Raw genomic sequence first — 24,259 nt, forward strand, 5'->3', positions numbered from 1 at the left:
GCAGAGCAGGAAGAGAACGCGGTGATAAAGAGGAGCGGGGCTGAGGAAGAACAGAACACGCAGCAAGTGGGCTGCAGAAGAGGAGCAGAGAGCGAAGGGAAATGGACAGCAGAGGTACGGAGAGAGGTTGGAGGAGAGAGCGGAAGGGAGAAGACAGAAGTACAGGAAAAGAGAGGTGAGTAGCGCAGGGCTGGGCGGGGGAGTACTTACGGTTTTAGCAGGTCTTGCTGGGAGGTGTCAGGAGCCTGGGCTGGTGGAGCTGCAGCGGCAGGGGGAGCGACCTACCCTTGCATTCACTTGCACTTAGAACATTTATTTGAAATGTCCTTTTGCACAGACACAAAATAGTCCTGGTTGCTCAAAAGACATATGAACCATGGCAGCACAAGCATTGGCAAAAGGTGTTGTTTGCCTCTTCTGTGTGATAAAGGAATAGTCCAGTAAATATCATAAATGCGCATAAACTAAAGCAAATATATTTTTTTTTTTAAATAGCACAAGCAAAGTTGCAGTTTCCAAGAAAGTAGATTCTTCAATGACTGTGAACTTTTTGTTAAATACTGAAATTAATCTCAAAGACATGGTACGCACGGTATGGCGGTCAGCGTTTGTCAGATACCACAAATTACATTACTTGAGTAAAAAATCCTAGAGAAACAGATTGCTAAAACATTTCACTTTGTATTTGTTTTGTTTTAGTTACTTATTTAGTCCTACCGTAGATTACATGACTCCGCTTACTTGCAAGCCAGCTCCATCACTTGTATGGATCGCACTTTACACCAACCCTGAGGGTAAGTTGACATTTGTCAGATGGACAACTTATTTCAGGCACTAACACTGGCAGTGCTTACCAAGAGACAAGTAATTATTCATATCCAGATTCATCATTCGTCTCCATGTTTTCCTGCAATATGTGCAAAACTGCTGAGGGCACTAGCAAATAAGTGGTTTCAAATAAAATATTGTGCATTGCTGTAGAAAGAGTTATGCTATTAACGCAGATAGCATGGTTGTCTTTCAACCGGGCACATCTATGAAATATATATATTTTTTTAATGCATGACAACCAGGAGTAGAAGAGGAGGCATGTAATGATATTACTGCTTACCAACTGCTTTTAGCGAGGCATACTTGTTAAGCTCCTTGCCTGGGGGCTGCTGCTCATAAGGATTTGATATTGGTCCCATGGTGGGATAAGAATGCGGATGTGCAATCTGTGGGAGTAAAGGAGACGCCGGAACTACATTATTCATATGTGCCGTGTCTGCAATAAAGAAAAAAAGAAATAAGATATGTTAAGAAAATTAGATTTGAAAATCGTCTTGATAAATAAACAAGCAGAACAATTCCTACTCAAATTAGCATTTTAACCTCTAGGTGTAAAAATGCTGCAGTTATGCAAGGAAGATGCACCTCGCGGTTTAGTTATTCACTCTAGTGTGATTGCTTATGCAACAAAGGAACATGTATCTCACATCTCTGTGCCTCAAATGTTACAATACGACTGTTGTTTCTAACAGAACTGATGCGCCAGGTGAGCAATACTTGAATGCCTGATTCACATTGCTCAAAAGTAGGAAATTTACTGCCGTAGAATTAATCTTATGCTTTTGTTTAAGGAAACTTCTGACTTTTCAGAATCCAAATACAAAAAACAGTCGTAGATTCCCTGACTTACGTTGTGGAACATTTACTTTAAATTTGGAATCTCCATTTGAAGGCAAGTTCTGTGTCCTTCATTTACCTCGTTCACTCCCAGAACGAAGAGTTGCACCAACGAGGTAAAAAATGCGCAACGCCACGTCTACAGAGTAAGGTGCCAATGTGAAACATGCTCCTCAGGTACAGACTCCTGTACAAATCCCTAAGAGATGAAAACCAGCAAAGGATAAGCAAAGCAAGGTGTGTAATTTCGAACTGCCCGTGTTATACTTGGACTATCACGTGATATTCCAGTTGCCCATTGTTTACGGCTGGATGGATATAGCTTGAGGTTTATAAGCACAGCAATATATCATTTACTTGGTTGCCTTTACACCACATTCTAGCCTGCTGGCTCCTTCCCTTTGCAAAATGTGGGCGGGGTCTTGTCCTGCACAACTGGAAGTGTCATTGGAGCTTCGGCCTCGTCAACCATTGGTGCACAGTAGCTGTGGCACGAGAAAATCAATAATGACTGCCATATGCACGATCAAAAGCACTAAGCTACAGAAATGTGTATCTCTCTGTCTAATGGGACACAGAGAAACTTCATTTACCACAAAGATTCTTTGCCCCCAGCGCGTCATCAAGGACGTGGTAGGTCCTCACGTGCTGCTTCCTTTCACAAGCGCAAATACGTGTTTTTCTGGGTTGTAAATTACGTGCCTCAGCCATGTGAATAGACAAAAAACGTTGACAGAGAAACCCACAGAAACCTTCAGAAGCCCACAATACCTCTAGTAGCCTTCCAGTTATGATTTTTGGTCCTTTGTGCATTCGTATGTGTAAGCTTAAAACGTACACTGAGTCTGCTAATTATAAGACCAACAAGTCACTGGCACTGAATCTGGCACATGTACATTTCGCCTTCACATCCAAATTCTGTCTGCAGCCCACCTCGACGTGAAGAGAAAAGGCTGATTTGTTACATCAGACTTGAAACCTTGGGCCTGCTAAACATAAACCCTTGCAACAGATTACATAATGATCACACTGTTACAAAAGGTGGGCTAGAGTACTACCAAAGATAAACCAGGTCAAAATAACATCAGAAACCATCTGTCAAGGAATTAGTGTCCCACTTTGTCAATGGGACAGAATGAAACTTAGTCTATTTAATTACTGAAGTCGGTGTAGTTTGCAAAGTATATCAAAATAATGAATTGCAAAGAGAGTGACTTCTTCTCTGGTTTGTCCTATGCCTTTGGGTTGAGTTTAAGCCCTAATTTAGTGTTAGGGCTACATCTATACTGTATGCTGTACATGGCCTTTTTGGAAAGCAAAGAATACTGGATGAACACGGTTTCAGAAGAATTACCCTCAATAGTGCAGACACTCATAGGCTATTCCCATCACTAGATATGAGAAACAAGGTGTTTTTTCCAACGACAGAGCAGACTGCACCTCCATTGTTGAAAATAGAGCACTTCTCCCACCTAAAAATGAGGAGCGGCAAAAGGCAGTTTCGTAGATGGGGTGCATGCCAATTTAAGGAGGATTCCCTGTTACCACCAAAATCTAAATGGGGCTTTTATTTTTTAAATAAAAGCTTCTCATGTAACTTGTTATGTCATATGGGATCCCTCGGAGCACTGATATTTCTCTGCAGACATCATGGTTCTGCAATTGTTAGGGCTGTAGCCAAACACTATAAAATATAGGCCCAGATTTAGTAGGGCCTAGTGCCTTCTTGCACTACATTAACATAATATTTTTACTCTAATGTTGTCCAACAAGACCAAATTCGATGCACCGGATTTACAAAGTGGTGCAATGCATGCATTGTGCCACTTTCTAACCCCTTACATACATTAGGCCTGCGCCAGGCATAATGTATACAAGGGTGGCGTTCCTCCATTAGGGGGGGCAAAAAAATGGTGCAAAGAAATCTTAGAGATTTCTTTGCACCATTTTCAGTAACATTTGTAATGCCTGCACAGAGCAGGCGTTAAAAGGAGACACACTGTTATTTATAATGGGCCTCAATGTACTTTGCAGGATTAGCGTCAACATTTTTGACTCGAATCCTGCAAAGCACCAAATTAGTGTAAAAAAATGTTGACGCTAGTTCCCTAACTACCTCCATGATGGACCATATCTTTAATACAGCGCACACATGGTGACGTTAGGGAGGCGCTAAAGGAAGCAAGAAAAGTGGTGCTGCATTGGATGCAGCGTTACTTTTCTTCAATCTGCCCCATAGTATGCCTACAGGTCATGTATAAAATCTATATAATTCATATTGTACACGTACATTCATAAATTCTTCCTAGTGACAGAAATTCATAGGCAACTAAAAGATACACATCACTAGACTGTAACTCGTAAATTTGATATTCATTTCTTGGTGTTGATTTTGTAAAATTTTGTAAGAGATCATATTATGAAACGGTTATTAGATTTAAACCGACCTTAAATTACTACGCACACACCTGTCGAGATGTAGTGACAATCCCTACTTAACCGAGAAAGATTTTAGCATGTGGTGATTAGGTTGCCTGTGGAAAGTCACATGGGTGTGGCCTGGGAACACCATTCACACTCATTAAGTACAGGAGAGCTCCGGTGTACCTGCAGCGAGCAACCACAGCTTACTGGATCTACACTTAGCATCTGACCTTCTCTCTGTCAATTCTCATCTTGGTAAATTACTTTGATGGCCTGGGCACTATGAAACAAGAAGATAAATATGTCTTAGCCAAATCTGGGTTCCCTCCTGCTTTATTTCCAGTAACAAAACATCAACCATTAGTGCCATGAAGATAAGGGTCACTGGACAATAGGGAGGTCACTTTGCTGTAAAGGTGAGGGTGCAGTTGTTTATGGGCAGAGTGTGACTGGTGATTTTAAAAGCCATTAGTCAAAATGATTGATTGACAAAATGATGTTCGGTGGCTTTAAGGGTTACATGTCAGCCTTCGATCTTGAAGGCTCTAATTAAAAATGGAAGCTTATTCTACTGTGTTCCAGAGACCATGACGTACTGAATACATCTCCCAGATTATTATTTATTTATTGACAGACCACTATACATTTAGTTAGGTAATTACATAACGAAAGCAGCAGGAAGGGTCACAATTTGGCCTGGTATTGTAACTGTGAAATTAAAAACTCAGATAATGTTGCTTTGAGTGAATATAGTTAGCAACAGGATACACCAATGGTATGGGTGGTATCAGAGGAGAGAACTTCCAGTGGGAATTCAGTCATTTGGTGAGGAAACTCTGGATCATCAAAGTATCAGGAGAGGGCATATGGCTAAGCATTAAATACAGCACCCTGTTTGGAAGTGGCACTCAAGGGGAAGGGCGACAAGTTAATTCCTAAATATGCAGAATGAGGGAATCTTCTTCCGCGTAAGGGAGTTCCGAGCACTTGGTCAACTTTCTTAGATGAATTGGTTTAGAGTTTTAGCTTTCTTGAAAGAAAGAGTTGAAAGGAGTTTGTGCTTTGTTAGGTCTGAGAACAGCCTGGGATCACTAGTTTCTCTGATTGGTAGATGAGGGGGAGGGGGGGCAAGGTTAACAGTATAAGCAAGTTAGAAAGCTTTTTATTTACTAAAGATGTCCGTTGAGCAACAGTAGAATCAGAATAAATTCATCCTACCTCATGCCGCCAAAGAATCTGTCACATAGTCATGTTAAACATTGCTTTTTGGGCGGTTAGGTGTAATTCTGGGAACCTCGACCGTAAGTAGATGCTGTAATCAGATCTAGAAAGGACTAAAGCTTAGATCACGAATTTGAGGTCCTCAGTTGGGAGGGGTTATTTCATCCCCTAAAATAGTCTGGTTTGGAATTCAACATTGTTAACAAAGTATGTAATGTGAGCTTGGCTGCATCAATCAGGGCTTCTACGGGAAAAAGAGCACCTTAGGACAGATATGAGGAGATGCTCTATTTTCACATGGTTAAGTTTCAAAAGCAGCTGAAATATCTAGGACTGGAGGATGTTGAGAGTGCTTGACAAACATCGAACATCTTCCAGTAAGAAGACTTTGAGCTGCAGCTGGATTTTATCAGTGTAGAGGTGGAAAGAGATATAGGACCTATAATGATGCTGAAGGAATCCGTCTAAAGGAAGCCAAGTGTTAGAAATGGGGTTTTTGGTTGGCAGTCAGGTTACCCCCTGTCCAAGCAAAAGCCCTCACTCTAGTCAGGGTAAGTCACACACAATCCAAGATTATCCTGTGCCCACCCTCTGGTAGCTTGGCACGAGCAGTCAGGCTTAACTTAGAAGGCAATGTGTAAAGTATTTGTGCAATAAATCATACAATACCACCATATAGCACCACAAAAATACACCACACAGTGTTTAGAAAAATATATAATATTTATCAGGATAATTGTAGGTCAAAAAGAATAAAGTTGCAATGGGAAATTGTAGAGATATCACTCAAGAGTGAAATAAAGTGTCTTAAGTCTTTAGAATATAAACAAAGTCTCTTTCAAGCACAAGTACCTGGTTTAGCATGGAAAAATCTCCTCAGAGGGCCACAAAAGAAGAGGTGCGTGGAAAAAGGGTGTGTGCGTCGATTTCTCCTCAGCACACACGGACTTGCGTTGTTATTTTCCACGCGGGGAAGTCGTGCGTCGTTTTCCGGCGCACGGACAGTCTCTTTTCGTGGATCGCGGGGATTACCAGATGTCCCGGGTCTGTGCGTGGATTTTCATGCTTGTTTTCCGGCTGCGCGTCGTTCTGCGGGGCTGCACGTCGAAATTACGATCTCACAGCAGGCGTTGCGTCGATTTCTCCTCTAGAGGTCAGGCGGCGTTGTCCTTGGGAAGCCGTGCGTCGGATTTTCGGTCGTCCCAAGAGCGTCGCATCGATCAGTGTCGGTGTGCAGCGTTTTTCTCGCCACGGAACAAGCTGTGCGTCGAAATTTTCGGCGCACGGAGCGTCCAAGCGAAAGAGGGAAGTCTTTTTGGTCCTGAGACTTCAGGGAACAGGAGGCAAGCTCTATCCAAGCCCTTGGAGAGCACTTTCACAGCCAGACAAGAGTTCAGCAAGGCAGCAGGCCAACAGCAAGGCAGCAGTCCTTTGTAGAAAGCAGACAGGTGAGTCCTTTGAGCAGCCAGGCAGTTCTTCTTGGCAGGATGTAGTTTCTGGTTCAGGTTTCTTCTCCAGCAAGTGTCTGATGAGGTAGGGCAGAGGCCCTGTTTTATACCCAAATGTGCCTTTGAAGTGGGGGAGACTTCAAAGAGTGGCTAAGAAGTGCACCAGGTCCCCTTTCAGTTCAATCCTGTCTGCCAGGGTCCCAGTAGGGGGTGTGGCAGTCCTTTGTGTGAGAGCAGGCCCTCCACCCTCCCAGCCCAGGAAGACCCATTCAAAATGCAGATGTATGCAAGTGAGGCTGAGTACCCTGTGTTTGGGGTGTGTCTGAGTGAATGCACAAGGAGCTGTCAACCAAGCCCAGCCAGACGTGGATTGTAAGGCACAGAAGGATTTAAGAGCAAAGAAATGCTCACTTTCTAAAAGTGTCATTTCTAGAATAGTAATATTAAATCTGACTTCACCAGTCAGCAGGATTTTGTATTACCATTCTGGCCATACTATGACCTTCCTTCTCCTTTCAGATCAGCAGCTGCCACTTCAACTGTGTATGATGGCAGCCCCAATGTTAGCCTATGAAGGGAGCAGGCCTCACAGTAGTGTAAAAACGAATTTAGGAGTTTTACACTACCAGGACATATAACTACACAGGTACATGTCCTGCCTTTTACCCACACAGCACCCTGCTCTAGGGGTTACCTAGGGCACACATTAAGGGTGACTTATATGTAGAAAAAGGGGAGTTCTAGGCTTGGCAAGTACTTTTAAATGCCAAGTCGAGGTGGCAGTGAAACTGCACACACAGGCCTTGCAATGGCAGGCCTGAGACAAGGAAAAGGGGCTACTTAAGTGGGTGGCACAACCAGTGCTGCTGGCCCACTAGTAGCATTTAATTTACCAGCCCTATGCACAAAAAGTGCACCTTACTAGGGACTTATAAGTAAATTTGTAGTCCAGTCAGGTATGATTCAAGGTTACCATGTTTTAAGGGAGAGAGCATATGCACTTTAGCACTGGTTAGCAGTGGTAAAGTGTGCAGAGTCTAAAAACCAGCAAAAACAGTGTCCACAAAGTGGAGGGAGGCAGGCAAAAAGTTAGGGGTGACTACCCTAAGGCTGTCAGGTCAAACACCAAGCATGTGGTAGAGTATAGAACCTTAGGGATGCTTAGATGCAGAGATGTGGTGGTCCCCCGCTGCTCCTACATTTTCAGGAGTGTGGCATGTACTCTAGTTTTGCTCATGCCTGTCTCGATTGGGAGTCTCGTGTATTAGGGTGTGCTGTAGTAGCTTAGCAGCTGTGAGACCCATGCAAACCTACCGGTTGTAGTTGTACACTCTAGCCTATGTCATCCACCCTGTATCTCTGCTTCACTGACAGGATTTGCACGTGTTAATCTCTAGTTACACTTTGTCTGGTGATCACCCTTTCTTTCATGGGAAGAGGTGCAATGCATGATTTAACCCTGCCACCATCTCACCATCATTAATTAACACACTACAGCATCTCCTGCAAGGGATGGTGTGCACCGGCCATGAAGGTGTTCTGAGCGATAAGAGATGGACTTCTTTGCCTAGCATTTTGTAAAGACGGAGGACACACTCCTGAAGCGATGGCTGACAGGTGAAACGTCCAATTGCTTTCACGTGAGTTAATCGAAAATGTGAATGACACTTCCAACAAACAATTCCTGAAGAAGGCTGTCCCGCTGCTTTTTCTCTCTCTCAGTATTATTTATTGATGACAGACACCATGGAAAACAGTTAAAGCTGTTTCTAGCTGGCCCTGAAATCATTAAGTGGGCTGCTATCCCCTTACGATTTAAAACAGTCTGCAAATAAACAATGCTTTTTACTAGGTAGAACTAGTATCCACTAATGTAACTTGAGCAGAAAGGGTTCTGAAATATATTTGTACTTATATTCTTAACTTTAAAAATGATATTATACACAAAACCACATACTTGTCCGTGCTTTGATTGAATTAACTTTTTTTTTAAATCAAGTGCTGTATGTTATATAATTGAAAGAGACGCTTGTCAATACATACAAAATATAATAAAGACGAAAGAGCTAAATTATTGAGGTGAAGATGTCGATTTAATTGGGAACTTTCTGACTTAAAAGAACATATGTGTTGGAAATTAGCCCTTGCTGCACCAAATCCCCAATGACACTGCTGTATCAGTGAGCAGAATTAAAGCATTTAACCATAAATATCATGTATCATCAACAATATGTAGTTTCTGGAAAAGCTTGACAATGTGGGCATCTAGATATTTAAATTCACACCATTTTATGTTTTCCATCCACTTAAAAAGCAAGCAGGCCGGAACAGAAAGTTCAGATGAAAAAGAAATCGATGCAGCCTCACCCCAGGCAAGCAGACACACATTGAGAGTAATATCTGGCACTGCCCTTGCTTTTGCATCATGTGTTTTAGCCTGGAGCCTGCATCACTGAAGTGCAATGATTGCTAGCATCTGGCACCAGCCTCAGCATGTGGATGATGTTTTTTTTTCTGTTAAGTCTTAAAAACATCAAGTTAAAAATGATAACCTTCGTTATATTCGTTTTATCATCCCGAAAAGAAATGTTGCAGAAAAAGATGGTACTAGGGCACGACCTTACTATTGGAAGTACCAAGTTGCTGCAAGTAGTAAGAGATTAATCCATATCTGCTCGGACTCAAAATGTATTTTAAGCAGTATTGGAAGCCTTCACCACAGCAGGGTAACATGCTGCTTGGTTGGAAGGCAGTACAATATGTAGAGCGTTTGGCCGTGGAGTACTCCACCTCCGAGTCTTGGTAAACTGCTTTACAGGTGTTTCCATAGCTACAGTCCTGATTTTGGTAGCAGTTGTTTGCTTTGATGGTTGAATGCTATGTATCTTTCTGTGGCTTGAGCCTGTGGCACATGGCAGCTTTTTTGACGCATGCATAATGTTGTTTTATCTAACTATTCTCTTTATGACAACTACAAGACCACTGCTTCTTGCCACTCGTGTTCAGCACGACACGTACATCTCAAACAGAGACCTGTAAAATGCAAATAGACAATCTTCCTGAATTCCCGTGATCTTCAACATCTCTAATTTCAAGTATCTCTTTATTGACAAATGTGCTGCCTGCATAGATAAAAAAAAGGTTAATGGATGATGTGAACCTACTTTACCTGTGGAATGAAGAGGTCTGCTAATTTAATGGAATTTAAAGAAAGCAAAGGACCTCAGTTTCCATTTAGCAACATTTTTCTTTTTGTGGCAACTGTGTTATTTGCCACAGGCATTCTATGAATAATTCTTGCCTTATATGATCCTGTCAGAAACTGAAGAATTAGTTGAAGGGTATGAGAAACCACTTCATGTAATAAGCACAATCCTTGTCAGACTGAACCACCTAACTCAATAAATAAACCAGTTTAAACCTCTGGTAGCTTGGCACAAAGCGGTCATGTATAACTCTGAGGTAGTGTTTAAAGTATATGCAGCACTTAAACAGTAGTAAAGTGAAAACACAAGGCAAGAAAAATCCAAACACAACTGAGAAAAATAGTCATTTTAATAAATAAAATGACATAAAACCCCGGAGTTCATTAAGTAGAAAGACCTGTATGAATATTTGATGCTTGGAATGAAAATAATGCCAAAAAGCACAAAGCGCCAATTGCAGTTATCTGATTGCACTAGACCGGGTCAAAGGTTCAGGCCGACATTAATAGAGCATGAGTCGGATACAGAGACCAGGTTCGTCATGGTGGAAAGTTTTCATTCTGACTTAGAAACTTATATGGAGGAAAAGTGGGCATTACTGGGTTGATGGTGAGGCAAGCTGAAATCTGGATCCTAAGCAGAGCTTGACAACTGCAGGCTACTGAAGCCCTAGCTCCTGGTGTGGTCACTGACCAAGGTGGGGAAGGCTCAGAGTGTTGAAGACTGAAGTCCATGCCCAGGAAGGCCTTCATGTCATTGGATGCTTCACAGTGTTAGTCCAATGAAACTCTCTATGTTTGTATTGGAATATTTTCTGGAAGTCAGGTCCCCTTCTGCTGGGCAAACTGGCAAGCTAAGGCTGAGCAGCCAGTCAATATTGACAATTGTACCTTCTACTGTGTTCCTCATTTCTGTTGGTGCTTTAGTCAAAAAGCTGACAAAGTGTTTCTAAGTCCCAGCTCTCAGAGTCTCAGGACAATGACCCTTACACCAGCACCAGGACCTCAGGGAATATCACTTGGGGATTCACTACAGCAGAGGCCAGAAGCAGGTTCCAGGGCAGGCCCAGTTCATACTGGTCAGTTGCACGGTTGCACGGAAATGGTCCCTGGAAGCTTTTTATGTTCCTGTAGCTCAAGCTAGAGGTCAGGCAACTGACCATTGGAGTCATATCTTAGGTCCTGGTTTCAAGCAAGCAAGTTCAGCCTTTTCTCTGTGTCTTCACAAAGCATGGAAGTCCTTTGTTGATCCGTCACACTTTTGGAAACTTTCAATTCCAGTGTCAGCTTGTGGAAAAAGAGAAAGCCTTTGTCCATCTCCTAGACAGTTCTGGTCAATACTGACTACAGAGACAAACGGGGCAGGTCCAGTTGTTATCTTTATCTGTCAGAAACAACATAGGCATCCCTAAATCTCAGGAAGAGGTCAGGTACAGACATCTAGGCCATCCTGTCATTGGCATAGCTTCCTCCCCACTCCCAGTACCTTTTTCCACTGTCCAGGAGCAGTACAGGTCTAACCACAGGAAAATAATCAGGGTTCAGGTGATGGTAGGAAGCTTGCCGAAAAGCCTTTCAGTTTTAGGCAGGAAAATGGCAACTTTTTAGTGGTGTCATTTCCAGAATAGTAATATATAAAATACAACTTGACTATTAAATTGGATTATAAATTACTATTATGAGTTCTGGAACCGCATTTCTACCTGCTCATGAACTGAACTTAGCACTTAATAAAGATAATAGTGCAAACCAGTGTTACCCATGGGAGAGCGTGCATTTGCACTTTGAAAAACAACTTTGTAGGTTTTTCACTATCAGGACACATAAAATATAAATTATACATTAAAATACCATGCACCCTGCCTCTTGGCGTTAAGGGACTACCTTAGGGGTGACCTATAACTATTACAAAGGAAGGTTTAGGCCTGGCAAAAGGGTTTTTTACGGGGTCAAAATGGCAGTTTAAAACTGCACACCCATGTTGCATTGGCAGGCCTGGAGACATGCTTACAGCGCCACTTTATTGGGTGGCACAATGAGTGCTGCAGGCAACTAGTAGCATTTAATTTAGAGGCCAGGGTTTATGTACAATACTATGGGGCATATTTAAGAGCCCCTAGCGACATTCCAACACCACATTGGCATAATTTCTTTACGCTAATGTGCTGTTAGAAGACCAGAAACGCTGCACCATATTTTCAAAGTGGCGCAATGCATGCATTGCACCACTTTGTAACCCTTGGTGCTACATTTTGCCTGCGCCAGTTATAAAGTATGCAAAGTGGGTGTTCCCCCATTAGTGGGGGCCAAAAAAATGGTGCAAGAAAAGCTAACAGATTTCCTTGCACCAATTTTTTGGCACTTTTAACACCTGCTCAGAGCAGGCATTAAAAGGAGGCTTCCATTGCTTACAATGGGCCTCTGGGTGCTTTGGAAGATTAGTGTCAACATTTTTAATGCTTATCTGGCAAAGCGCCAGACTAATGTCAACAATTTGGAAGCTAGTCCCTAACTACTGCTATGGTGCGGGTATTTTAAATACGGCACACACATGGTGACATTGGGGGGGGGCGCTAAGGGGGTGCAAGAAAAGTGGTGCTGCACTGTGTGCAGCGTCACTTTTCTCAAAAATGCCCCTTTGTACTTATAAGTAAATTGAGTGTGTTAATTAGGGATATGCCAATTTTTAACATGTTTTAAAGGTGGAGCACAAGCACTTTACCTTTGATTAGCAGTAGTAAAATGTTCAGCTTTCTATGTCCAAAAAAACTGTTTTAGCAAAAGAAGGTAAAAAAACTGTGGCATTGTCTCACAAACTATGGCCCTTTCCAACAGTTCCCAATATAATAAATCGCACAAGATGCACTGATTTCTTCTGGACTCATACTATTCTTGTGCCATGAACAGTGAAACATGTGCAGAGGTCATTTAAAGAATGCTAAAAAGTGGTCACCGATGTGATTAAAACTGAACTATTTGAAGGGCAGAGGATGTGTGGAAACGATTATGAAAGTTATAGGATGGGATTAACAGGACATATTACCTGCATGGTAATGGCGGCGCTGTAAAGGCCACATAACCGTTTCACTGTCATTTTTATTTCTAAATGTCTTTGGGTTTTGTTTTAAAGGGAGATCATTAAAAAAAGTCCATTATTACACCTGTAAAGAACCATCACATATTATGTTTGTAAAGTAAATAGAACAATTAGCCAATATTTAAATTCCGAACTATATAGTCAATGAACATTAGCAAATTGTTAATTTTAAAATAACCTTTTAAGAGCACCACCTAGCACATTGTTAAATTAAACTACAAACCTGTGGACAAAGTGTGCAGCTGCGAGTTTTTCCAAATAAATAGTATAGAAGAGAGAATAAAATGTTGGATGACTGCATTTTTTCAAAAGGACAACTCTGTACTTCAGTGAACTTTAAACATCTATGAAAAAGGTCAAATTGCATTATAAGCGAGCTGGGTGGAAGAAATTGGATTTTGGTTTTGAGGTTGTGACATCACACCTCTGGCTGGAGGAAAATGGATGAGCCTGATTATCAAAATCTTAAAAGCCTGCAAGGATACTTGTGGAAGAATAGATTAAGGAATCCAGCTTCCAATTCTCGAGTGAGCCAGTGTTATTTATGCTTTTTAGTGCAATGTGGTTCTTACATAAACAAATGCCTGGTCATATGGTGCATTTATCAGTTCCCCTTCTGTATTTTAGGTTTATAAATCACCCGCACTGAAAAATACAGATTAGACCTCGTTGTTCTTTGAAAGTTTCGATATATAAACTGTACATTTTCTAGAGTTGGGTACAGTCTCCAGATTTCGCATCCCTGGAGTGAAAGACACATGCTCGTAGTAGTTCCTATGTTCTCCCGCCGCTGTTCAATGGCGTATTTACTGTCATTGCCAGACTTTGACCAAGAGCGAGACAGGCAGAAGAGAGTCTAGGAAGAAGGAAGGCAAACGTTGGAAACAGCGACGAAGAGAACAAGTATGGACGAGGAAGAACCATGGAAGAGCGACCTCAAGAGGGAGGGAGCGTTGGGTGGTGGAAGAAAGAGGTATGAGGTGCAATAAATACTTGAACTAGTTTTTGACAACAGTAGCTTTCTGCCTTAACTGCAGCGACCTCATAAGAAAAACCTTTTGTCCCTTTACGTGTTTAAAAAAAAGAAATAAGCATCGCTCACTTCATAAACTTGCTGACTGCAAACACGATGCACCAGTATTTTAAGTACTCTCTTTTCGACAAACCGGAGGTCATTAGAATGCCGGCAAAAATGGATCCCTAAACTCTACCTGAGGGACTGCCATATCCTAAAAAAAAAATTTCCGAATTTTTCAAACATATTGATAATATATAATTGCAGTGCAATATGTACTTAGCCTACAATATATTCTTGTTGACACAGACTACGCATTAATTTACAAAAAACAAACTACGTCCTGTAAAAGTTCTGGTAATTTAAGACATCCTCGTTCCATGAATCGGTGTTCATTTCCTCCTTTGAAGGTGTTTACAAAAGGTTTAATTAAAGTGAATGGCTTGTTTTGAACATTTTTATGTACTGTTTGAGCACTCCTTGCTAGTTGCCGTCGAAGCTTGTGCTCATATTCTAAATGATGCTTTTCAAGTTAATTAAAGCCTGAACTTGTTTCCTTGCAGCACCACTGGCTGCCACAGCTCATATACAATGGAGCTGTGATGACAGCCACAAACATCAAACGGGACACATTACTGCAGGATTAATTGCAAATGATCCATGACAAAAAGGAGCAAAATAAAGTTGGTGTAGTCATACGGTCAATCCGGAGAAAACAGAGTTTAGAAGTGTTTTCACTAAGACACGTTTTTCATGGCATCAGTTTCAGCAAGGCGCCTCTTGTTTGTTCTGCTGTGTATGTCTCCTTGCCTACAGCCGCCAATTTGTTCATCATACCTTGGCCCACAGAGGCCTAACCTATGATTCAAATAACACTGAGCGAGTGGGAGGACCTTTACTGCACACTTTATTGCTAGATCATGAGACTAAGGCCCTAATTCTGAGTCTGACGGGCGGCGGAGGCCGCCCGCCAGACTTCCCCCCTCCGAAATACCGCTCCGCGGTCGAAAGACCGCGGAGGGTATTCCGAGTTTTCCCCTGGGCTGGCGGGCGGTCTTCGCAAGACCACCCGCCAGCCCAGGGGAAAACTCCCTTCCCACGATGACGCCGGCTCGTAATAGAGCCGGCGGAGTGGGAAGGTGCGACGGGTGCAGTTGCACCCGTCGCGTATTTCAGTGTCTGCTTTGCAGACACTGAAATACTTTTAGGGGCCCTCTTACGGGGGCCCCGCGACTCCCCCTCCCGCCATCCGGTTCCCGGCGGGAGAACCGCCAGGAACTGGATGGCGGGAGGGGGAGTCGGAATCCTCCATGGCTGCGGAGCGCGCTCCGCAGCCATGGAGGATTCCTACGAGCGGCGGAAAGTCAGCGGGAGACCGCTGGCTTTCCGCGTCTGACCGCAGCTAAACCGCCGCGGTCAGAATGCTCGTAGGAGCACCGCCAGCCTGTTGGCGGTGCTCCCGTGGTCGGTGGCCCTGGCGGCCACCGACCGCCAGGGTCGGAATGACCCGCTAAGTAGCCGACCTGGCCTCTCAGACCTTGATTCACTTTCTGAATATATCTATGCCTTAGACTCTGCACCTTATGTGCTACCTTTTGATTAGGTTCGATCTATAGAAATATCACATATATGCATGCGTGCAAACATACATATATCTGTATAGATTTGTAAGTCTATCCAGCAGCCGTAAGAGTTCAGCCTGAAATATATTGCTGAAGAAAATACCACAGAGGGAACTGTTCAGCCTGCATCATCAATCTTGGCCAAAAAATCCACACAGTAACGAGTAATGATGAATGGCTGGACTCCAACTGTAGGTGATGAAGATATGCTTTAATCAGCTTTTCCATGAAGACCCTGATACACAGTACTCACTAGTCGCATCTCTGGAGAGAAGACAAATAATATGGTTAATGTATTGGCTGATGATGGTAACAGCCCATCAAGTACTCTTCACTATTCTATCCCCAAACAATGCAAGACTACCTAACAAACATGTTAGTGTTATATAAAATTCCAAAATGAATATATAAGAAGCCAAACATTTGAAACCTGAAAGTTTATGAAAATTCAGAATTTGCTATGGCTGTGCATTGAGCAAAATCAATCAACTTATTTTCTGAAACCAAAAGGTTCTAAATGAAAGGTAGAAGTAGATGTACAGCTATGGCAACACAGTGGTGTAAGGAAACTTGAGCCCCCCCCCAGCAAAGTCCCTGGCGGAGACACCATCGACTGGACCCAGTCGGGGGCCTGCCACCTGTACGCTGTGTACTGAGCTGAGTGGGTCCCCTGGAGCTCTGCCCCCCGCACTTCAGGGGCACTTGCTACACCACTGTGGCTACTAACTCACAGCAATAACATGTCTAGTTCATGATTAATCTCCGCAAAGGGCCGCAGAGGAGGAGATACGTGGAAAAATGATGTGTGCGTCGGTTTTGCCCCTTCACACACGGACTTGCGTCGTTATTTTTCACACGACTAAGTCGTGCGTCGTTTTCCGGTGTGCGTACAGTCTCCTTCTGTGGTTCGCAGGATTACCAGATGTCCCGAGGTCTGTGCATGGAATCCGAGGCTTGTTTTCCGGCTGCCCGTCGTTCCAGTGGACTGTGCGTGGAATCTTCTCCCTCAAAGCAGGCGTCGCGTCGATTTCCTTTCTGAAGTCGGGTGGCGTTGTCTAGGCGAGGCCGTGCGTCGAAGTTCCGGTCGCACCGCAGGCATCGCGTCGAGCGGCGTTTTTCCGGATCGGAAGGCGTCCAAATGAAAAAGAGAAGTCTTTTTGGTCCTGAGACTTCAGGGAACAGGTGGCAAGCTCTAGCCAAGCCCTTGGAGAGCACTTCAGCAGCAAGGCAAGAGTTCAGCAAGGCAGCAGGGCAACAGCAAGGCAGCAGTCCTTTGTAGAAAGCAGTCAGGTGAGTCCTTTAGGCAGCCAGGCAGTTCTTCTTGGCAGGATGCAGGTTCTGGTTCAGGTATCTTCTCCAGCAAGTGTCTGAGGTGGTAGGGCAGAGGCCCTGTTTTATACCCATATGTGCCTCTGAAGTGGGGGAGACTTCAAAGATTTGCTTAGAAGTGCACCAGGTCCCCTTTCAGTTCAATCCTGTCCGCCAGGGTCCCAGTAGGGGGTGTGGCAGTCCTTTGTGTGAGAGCAGGCCCTCCACCCTCCCAGCCCAGGAAGACCCATTCAAAATGCAGATGTATGCAAGTGAGGCTGAGTAAATGCACAAGGAGCTGTCAACTAAACCTAGCCAGACGTGGATTGTAAGGCACAGGAAGATTTAAGTGCAAAGAAATGCTCACTTTCTAAAAGTGGCATTTCTAGAATAGTAATATTAAATCCGACTTCACCAGTCAGCAGGATTTTGTATTGCCATTCTGGCCATACTAAATATGATCTTCCTGCTCCTTTCAGATCAGCCGCTGCCACTTCCTCAATGTATGAGGGCAGCCCCAATGTTAGCCTATGAAGGGAGCACGCCTCACAGTAGTGTAAAAACGAATTTTGGAGTTTTTACACTACCAGGACATATAAAGTACACAGGTACATGTCCTGCCTTTTACCCACACAGCACCCTGCTCTATGGGTTACCTAGGGCACACATAAAGGGTGACTTATATGTAGAAAAAGGGGGGTTTTAGGCTTGGCAAGTACTTTTAAATGCCAAGTCGAAGTGGCAGTGAAACTGCACACACAGGCCTTGCAATGGCAGGCCTGAGACAAGGTTAAGGGGCTACTTAAGTGGGTGGCACAACCAGTGCTGCAGGCCCACTAGTAGCATTTCATCTACAGGCCCTAGGCACATCAAGTGCACATTACTAGGGACTTATAGGGAAATTAAATAGTCCAATTGGGTATGATCCAATGTTACCATGTGAAAAGGGAGAGAGCATATGCACTTTAGCACTGGTTAGATGTGGTAAAGTGTGCAGAGTCTAAAAGCCAGCAAAAATGAGGTCAGAAAAAGAGAAGGAAGGCAAAAAGTCTGGGGATAACCCTGCAGAAGGGCCATTTCCAACATATCCCCCTTCCAGCCTAAAGCCAGGGTAGACTAATCAACACTCTGATGGACTTCCCTGCTTAAGGCGACAGAACATGGACAATGGCCCGCTACTGCAGGGGCAAGTGCCAGTTCTACGCCTTTCTGAACTCAGTGAGGCTTCTTTGTCTATACTCTCTGGGGCCACTGAACTGGCCCATGGGGAACCCTTCTCATCACCTGAGGACCCCATCTGTAAAGCTCCTAACTTTAATTTGCTTACAGATGCATCCCAGTATGCAGACAGTACCACCATGGCCAACAAAGTAATGTGGCCCATTCCATTCCTTGGGTCTGACTTCTGTCCCCAAACCAGGGAAAACGCTGACCACAAGGACAGAAACCTACAGATGCCACTGACAGCTGTCAGAGCCATGAACCAGGCCCCCGACCATCCACTGCTAAGTGGAGACCCTGAGGGGGGCAGTTGGATGAGCTTCTCCTCCAGCTGGGGGGCTGGTAGGGAGCTCCCAAGGGGCTCCTGAAGCATCCCAGAATGGGGGGCAGTAGCCCCCGGGGTCTTGCACCCCTTCTCCATTCTCACCAGGTCAAGGGTGGGTCCTGGTTACTGGTCACTCAGCCCAGGGTCTGTACCCTGAGGCTGAACAGAGGACAGGGGTGAGTCCTTCCTCACCGTGACTCCCCATCTGTGCTCACATACCCTCCTTTGGGGAGTGGTACTGCCAGACATCTGAACTGTCAGGGTACCCTTAGGGGTCAAACTTATCAGCTCTCCTGACACTAAGGGAAACTCATTCCCCAGAATGCAGTCAATGGGCAGCTGGGTACTAACTATGACCCGCCTCTGGGTCACCTCCCCACCCCACTCTAAGGACACCCGGGCCATGGGGCGGAAGAAATCTTCCCCAATGGCTGGAGTCACTCTACACACCTGCCCGGTGTACTGCTCTGGTGACACTAGTCTCTCCACAATCATGGTAAGACTAGCCCCTGTGTCTCTCAGAGCGGTGACTGGGACCCCATTCACTCCCACCTAGTGGAAGTGACGACTCCCACCCTCAGGGATCACCAGTTTACCCTATGAGCCCACCTCCCAACTAAAGGAGATGAAGACATGGTCTACGACCTGCCCCTGGGGACTACTTTCCCCTAAGGCCACTTGGGCCACCCCTGTAGAGGTCCCTATACTGGGTGAGTTCTTTGGACAGACAGAGTCCCCCTTCCTGTGTCCTAGCTGGGAACACTCAAAGCAGCGGGGTTGGGAATGGGATGCTTTGCACCACTCTGTTTCTAAGATGGGGCATGGGAACCCTTTCCTCCCCCTTACTCTGGGACTCGTCTGGGTCATCTCTAACCTCCCCCTCACTCTGTCGGGGGGAACCAGACCACCCTTCTTGGGGTCACCCCCAGATACCTTTTTGGACACTCTGGTGCTAGCCCAGAGGTCCGCCTTCACAGCAAGCTTCCTGGGATCAGTCAGCTTACTATCTACCAAGTGCTGGCGCAACTCTGTAAAAGTAGTATTGAGCATATGCTCTCTCAGAATCAAGTCATATAACCCTTTATAATCATCTACTTTGTTGCCCCGCACCCATCCATTCAGTGCCTAACTAGAAAAGTCAAAGAAATCTACCCATGTTTGTGTGGATTGTTTGGTGCTGTCCCTGAACCTCTGACGGTATCCCTCAGGGGTCAGCCCAAACTTGGCAAGTAAAGTGGCTTTCTGAAGTGGGTATGTGTTTTTGATCAGGTTGATCCAATGTGAGAAGTGTGTCCCTCCCCAATGGCGGCACATAACCCCACATAGCTGTACCCCATTGCCCTTCAGGAACCTCATAAGCCCTTAGTGCAACTTCATAAGCAGCTAACCATTTATCTATGTCATCTCCCACCACAAAACTGGGCACCACATTTTTGGGTATACAAACCTTCTTTTCTCCAGAAGGACCTGTCTGTATGGTGCCACCATTACTGCTGGATTCAGACTGCCTTGCCTTGATCTCCAGCTCATTGAGACTCAGTTCATGAGCCAACAATATTTTCTTTTCAGCCAAAGCACTCTCAGCTGCAGCTTCAGCTCTTTCAGCTTCCACCTGTTTGGCTCCTCTTTCAGTCTCACCTTGTTTGGCTTCTCTCTCTGCCCTTCTTTCCTCCTGTTGAGCCTCAATTTTCAGTCTTGCCATTTGCAATTGGAACTCCCTTTTTTCTCTCCTTTCCTCTGTGGTCAGGCTTTGCACAGAGACACTGCTCCCTGGTCTGGAAGGGGGCACAATTGCAGTTGTAACATCACCCACTGATAGCAACAAATACTCCGAAGGGCCATTTTCTGGCTCCTCTTCCTCATCATCCTCCTCTAAATGGGCTACTGCCCAGGCCCTCAGTGCCACTTGAAAGTCCTCCTTTTTGGAGGCCCCTTGGGTGGGTACTCTCATCACCCTTCAGAACCCTTTTAGCTGTTTGACAGTATATGTATCAAACAGGGCTAGGTCAAAATCTCCTGCTTGAGACCCAGCCAGAGACATGTTGAGTGAGGATTTAGTTTTTGAAAATTGTCAGGAAAAACTAATTTGCAAAAAGAGATAAAAATCAAGTTGACCTTCAACTGTGGGTAGGTAGTGAAATACCTAGCTACTGTATGTAACTGCACAAATACAAGTCCTATCCTCACCCCTGATCACCAATGTTAGAAATTGAATTTTTGGTTGGCAGTCACGTTACCCTCTGTCCAAGCAAGAACCCTCACTCTAGTCAGGGTAAGTCACACACAATCCAAACTATCCTGTGCCCACCCTCTGGTAGCTTGGCACAAGCAGTCAGGCTTAACTTAGAAGGCAATGTGTAAAGCGTTTGTGCAATAAATCATACAATAACACAATATAGCACCTCAAAAATACACCACACAGTGTTTAGAAAAATATATAATATTTATCTGGGCATTTGCAGGTCAAAACGAATAAAGATGCAATATGAAATTGTAGAGATATCACTGAAAAGTGATATAAAGTGTCTTAAGTCTTTAAAAAGCAAACAAAGTCTCTTTCAAGCACAAAGTACCTGGTTTAAAGTGGAAAATCTCCGCAAAGGGCCGCAGAGGAAGAGATGCGTCGAAAAATGGTGTGTGCTTCGGTTTCGCCCCTTCACACATGGACTTGTGTCGTTATTTTTCATGCCGGGGAAGTCGTGCGTCATTTTACGGTGCATAGACAGTCTCCTTCTGTGGTTCGCGGGATTACCAGATGTCCCGGGGTCTGTGCGTGGAATCCTAGGCTTGTTTTCCGGCTGCCCGTCGTTCTGGTAGGCTGTGCGTGGAATCTTCTCCCTCACGGCAGGCGTCGCGTCGATTTTCTTTCTGAAGTCGGACGGCGTTGTCCAGGCGAGGCCGTGCGTCGAAGTTCCGGTCGCACCGCAGGCGTCGCGTTGAGCGGTGTCTTTCCCGATCGGTGTGCAGTGAATTTTTCACCGCGGAGCAAGCTGTGCATCAAATTTTTTGGCGCACAAGCCGTCCAAATGAAAAAGAGAAGTCTTTATGGTCCTGAGACTTCAGGGAACAGGAGGCAAGCTCTATCCAAGCCCTTGGAGAACACTTCAGCAGCAAGGCAAGAGTTCAGCAAGGCAGCAGGGCAACAGCAAGGCAGCATTCCTTTGTAGAAAGCAGTCAGGTGAGTCCTTTAGGCAGCCAGGCAGTTCTTCTTGGCAGGATGCAGGTTCTGGTTCAGGTTTCTTCTCAAGCAACTGTCTGAGGTGGTAGGGCAGAGGCCCTGTTTTACACCCAAATGTGCCTTTGAAGTGGGGGAGACTTCAAAGAGTTGCTTAGAAGTGCACCAGGTCCCCTTTCAGTTCAATCCTGTCTGCCAGGGTCCCAGTAGGGGGTGTGGCAGTCCTTTGTGTGAGAGCAGGCCCTCCACCCTCCCAGCCCAGGAAGACCCATTCAAAATGCAGATGTATCCAAGTGAGGTTGAGTGAATGCACAAGGAGCTGTCAACTAAACCTAGCCAGACATGGATTGTAAGGCACAGAAAGATTTAAGTGCAAAGAAATGCTCACTTTCTAAAAGTGGCATTTCTAGAATAGTAATATTAAGGCCCATATTTATACTTTTTGATGCAAAACTGCGCTAACGCAGTTTTGCGTCAAAAAAATTAGCGCCGGTTAACGCCATTCTGAAGCGCCATGCAGGCGCGTATTTAATCAATGACGTTAGCCGGCGTTAGCCGCCGGCGCTGCCTGGTGTGCGTGGAAAAAAACGACGTACACCAGGCAGCGCCGGCGTAGGGGGATATGGGGCTTGGGCGTCAAGAAATGGGGCAAGTCAGGTTGAGGCAATTTTTTCGCCTCAACCCGATTTGTGCCCTTTTTTTTCACTCCCAACCCCCATAGAAATGACTCCTGTCTTAGCAAAGACAGGAGTCATGCCCCCTTGCCCAATGGCCATGCCCAGGGGACTTCTGTCCCCTGGGCATGGTCATTGGGCATAGTGGCATGTAGGGGGGCACAAATCAGGCCCCCCCATGCCACAAAAAAAAAAAAAAAAAAACACTTACCTGAACTTACCTTAATGTCCCTGGGATGGGTCCCTCCAGCCTTGGGTGTCCTCCTGGGGTGGGCAAGGGTGACAGGGGGTGTCCCTGGGGGCATGGGAGGGCACCTCTGGGCTCCTTCAGAGCCCACAGGTCCCTTAACGCCTGCCTTTTGCAGGCGCTAAAAAACGGCGCAAAAGCGGCCGTACCTCATTTTTTTTGACCCGCCCACTCCCGGGCGTGAATTTTGCCCGGGAGTATAAATCCGACGCACATGCCTCGGAGTCGATTTTTTAGACGTGAACGCCTACCTTGCATCTCATTAACGCAAAGTAGGTGTCCAAGCTAAAAAATGACGCAAACTCCATGGACTTTGGCGCTAGACGTGTCTAACGCCAAAGTATAAATATGGAGTTAGTTTTGCGTCGAAATTGCGTCAAAAAAAACGACGCAATTCCGGTGAAAACGGAGTATAAATATGCCCCTAAATCCGACTTCACCAGTCAGCAGGATGTTGTATTACCATTCTGGCCATACTAAATATGACCTTCCTGCTCCTTTCAGATCAGCTGCTGCCACTTCCACAATGTATGAGGGCAGCCCCAATGTTAGCCTATGAAGGGAGCAGGCCTCACAGTAGTGTAAAAACGAATTTAGGAGTTTTTACACTACCAGGACATATAAACTACACAGGTACATGTCCTGCCTTTTACTCATACAGCACCCTGCTCTAGGGGTTACCTAGGGCACACATTAGGGGTGACTTATATTTAAAAAAGGGTAGTTTTAGGCTTGGCAAGTACTTTTAAATGCCAAAGCGAAGTGGCAGTGAAACTGCACACACAGGCCTTGCAATGGCAGGCCTGAGACAAGGTTAAGGGGCTACTTAAGTGGGTGGCACAACCAGTGCTGCAGGCCCACTAGTAGCATTTCATCTACAGGCCCTAGGCACATACCTTAAACATTACTAGGGACTTATAGGGAAATTAAATAGTCCAATTGGGTATGATCCAATGTTGCCATATGCACTTTAGCACTGGTTAGCAGTGGTAAAGTGTGCAGAGTCTAAAAACCAGCAAAAATGAGGTCAGAAAAAGAGAAGGAGAAAGGCAAAAAGTCTGGGGATAACCCTGCAGAAGGGCCTTTTCCAACAATTGTTTATGTCTGTCATAAACTGGGCGGGCTTACAATACCATAAATTCTACTTCCCTGTGGCGGTAGGATGGTTGTGGGAAGTCTAGGTGACTGAGGCTTTGCCAAGTAAACTCAGAGGTTTCACTTCTCTAAATGAGTTGTGGAGAAACTGCATGCGTGTAGAATAGGGCATCCAACGATTTACAGTGGAAGTCCTATTATAACACTCTCTAGATTAGACCCTATGCTTCCACTTGTAGAGACCCTTTGGTGCCACTAGATGCGGAAGTGCTGACATTGATGTGTCAAGAATAGGGGCACAAGGCAAATAAGTGACAGATAAGATCAACATCTTCTTCTCTCATCATTTCTAACTCAGCAAATAAGAGTAGCTTCTACAGTGCATTCGATGTACGTCATTAACCTTATTGGTAAATGTATAGCAGTAATTCTATTTCTGACAATTGGGCCATGTACTCCTCTAAGCTTTTCGTTTCAGAAAACGTTGTTCGACTTGTGATGCTTGGTTCTCCCA

The 24,259-nt window shown here is 44.8% G+C and overlaps 1 protein-coding gene across 4 annotated transcripts in view; it reads right to left on the reverse strand.

Annotated features, from left to right (window-relative positions):
* Positions 1–24,259, reverse strand: part of SHISA9 (shisa family member 9) — a 1,108,248-nt gene that overhangs the window by 90,096 nt on the left and 993,893 nt on the right. For all 4 annotated transcript variants that reach the window (XM_069210172.1, XM_069210173.1, XM_069210175.1 and 1 more), the window contains one exon: positions 1,112–1,267. In XM_069210172.1, coding sequence (XP_069066273.1) covers positions 1,112–1,267 — 156 coding nt within the window. The remainder of the gene's footprint in view (positions 1–1,111; positions 1,268–24,259) is intronic.

This window comes from Pleurodeles waltl, chromosome 10, assembly GCF_031143425.1.
Source record: "Pleurodeles waltl isolate 20211129_DDA chromosome 10, aPleWal1.hap1.20221129, whole genome shotgun sequence".
Classification (NCBI taxonomy): Eukaryota; Metazoa; Chordata; class Amphibia; order Caudata; family Salamandridae; genus Pleurodeles; species Pleurodeles waltl.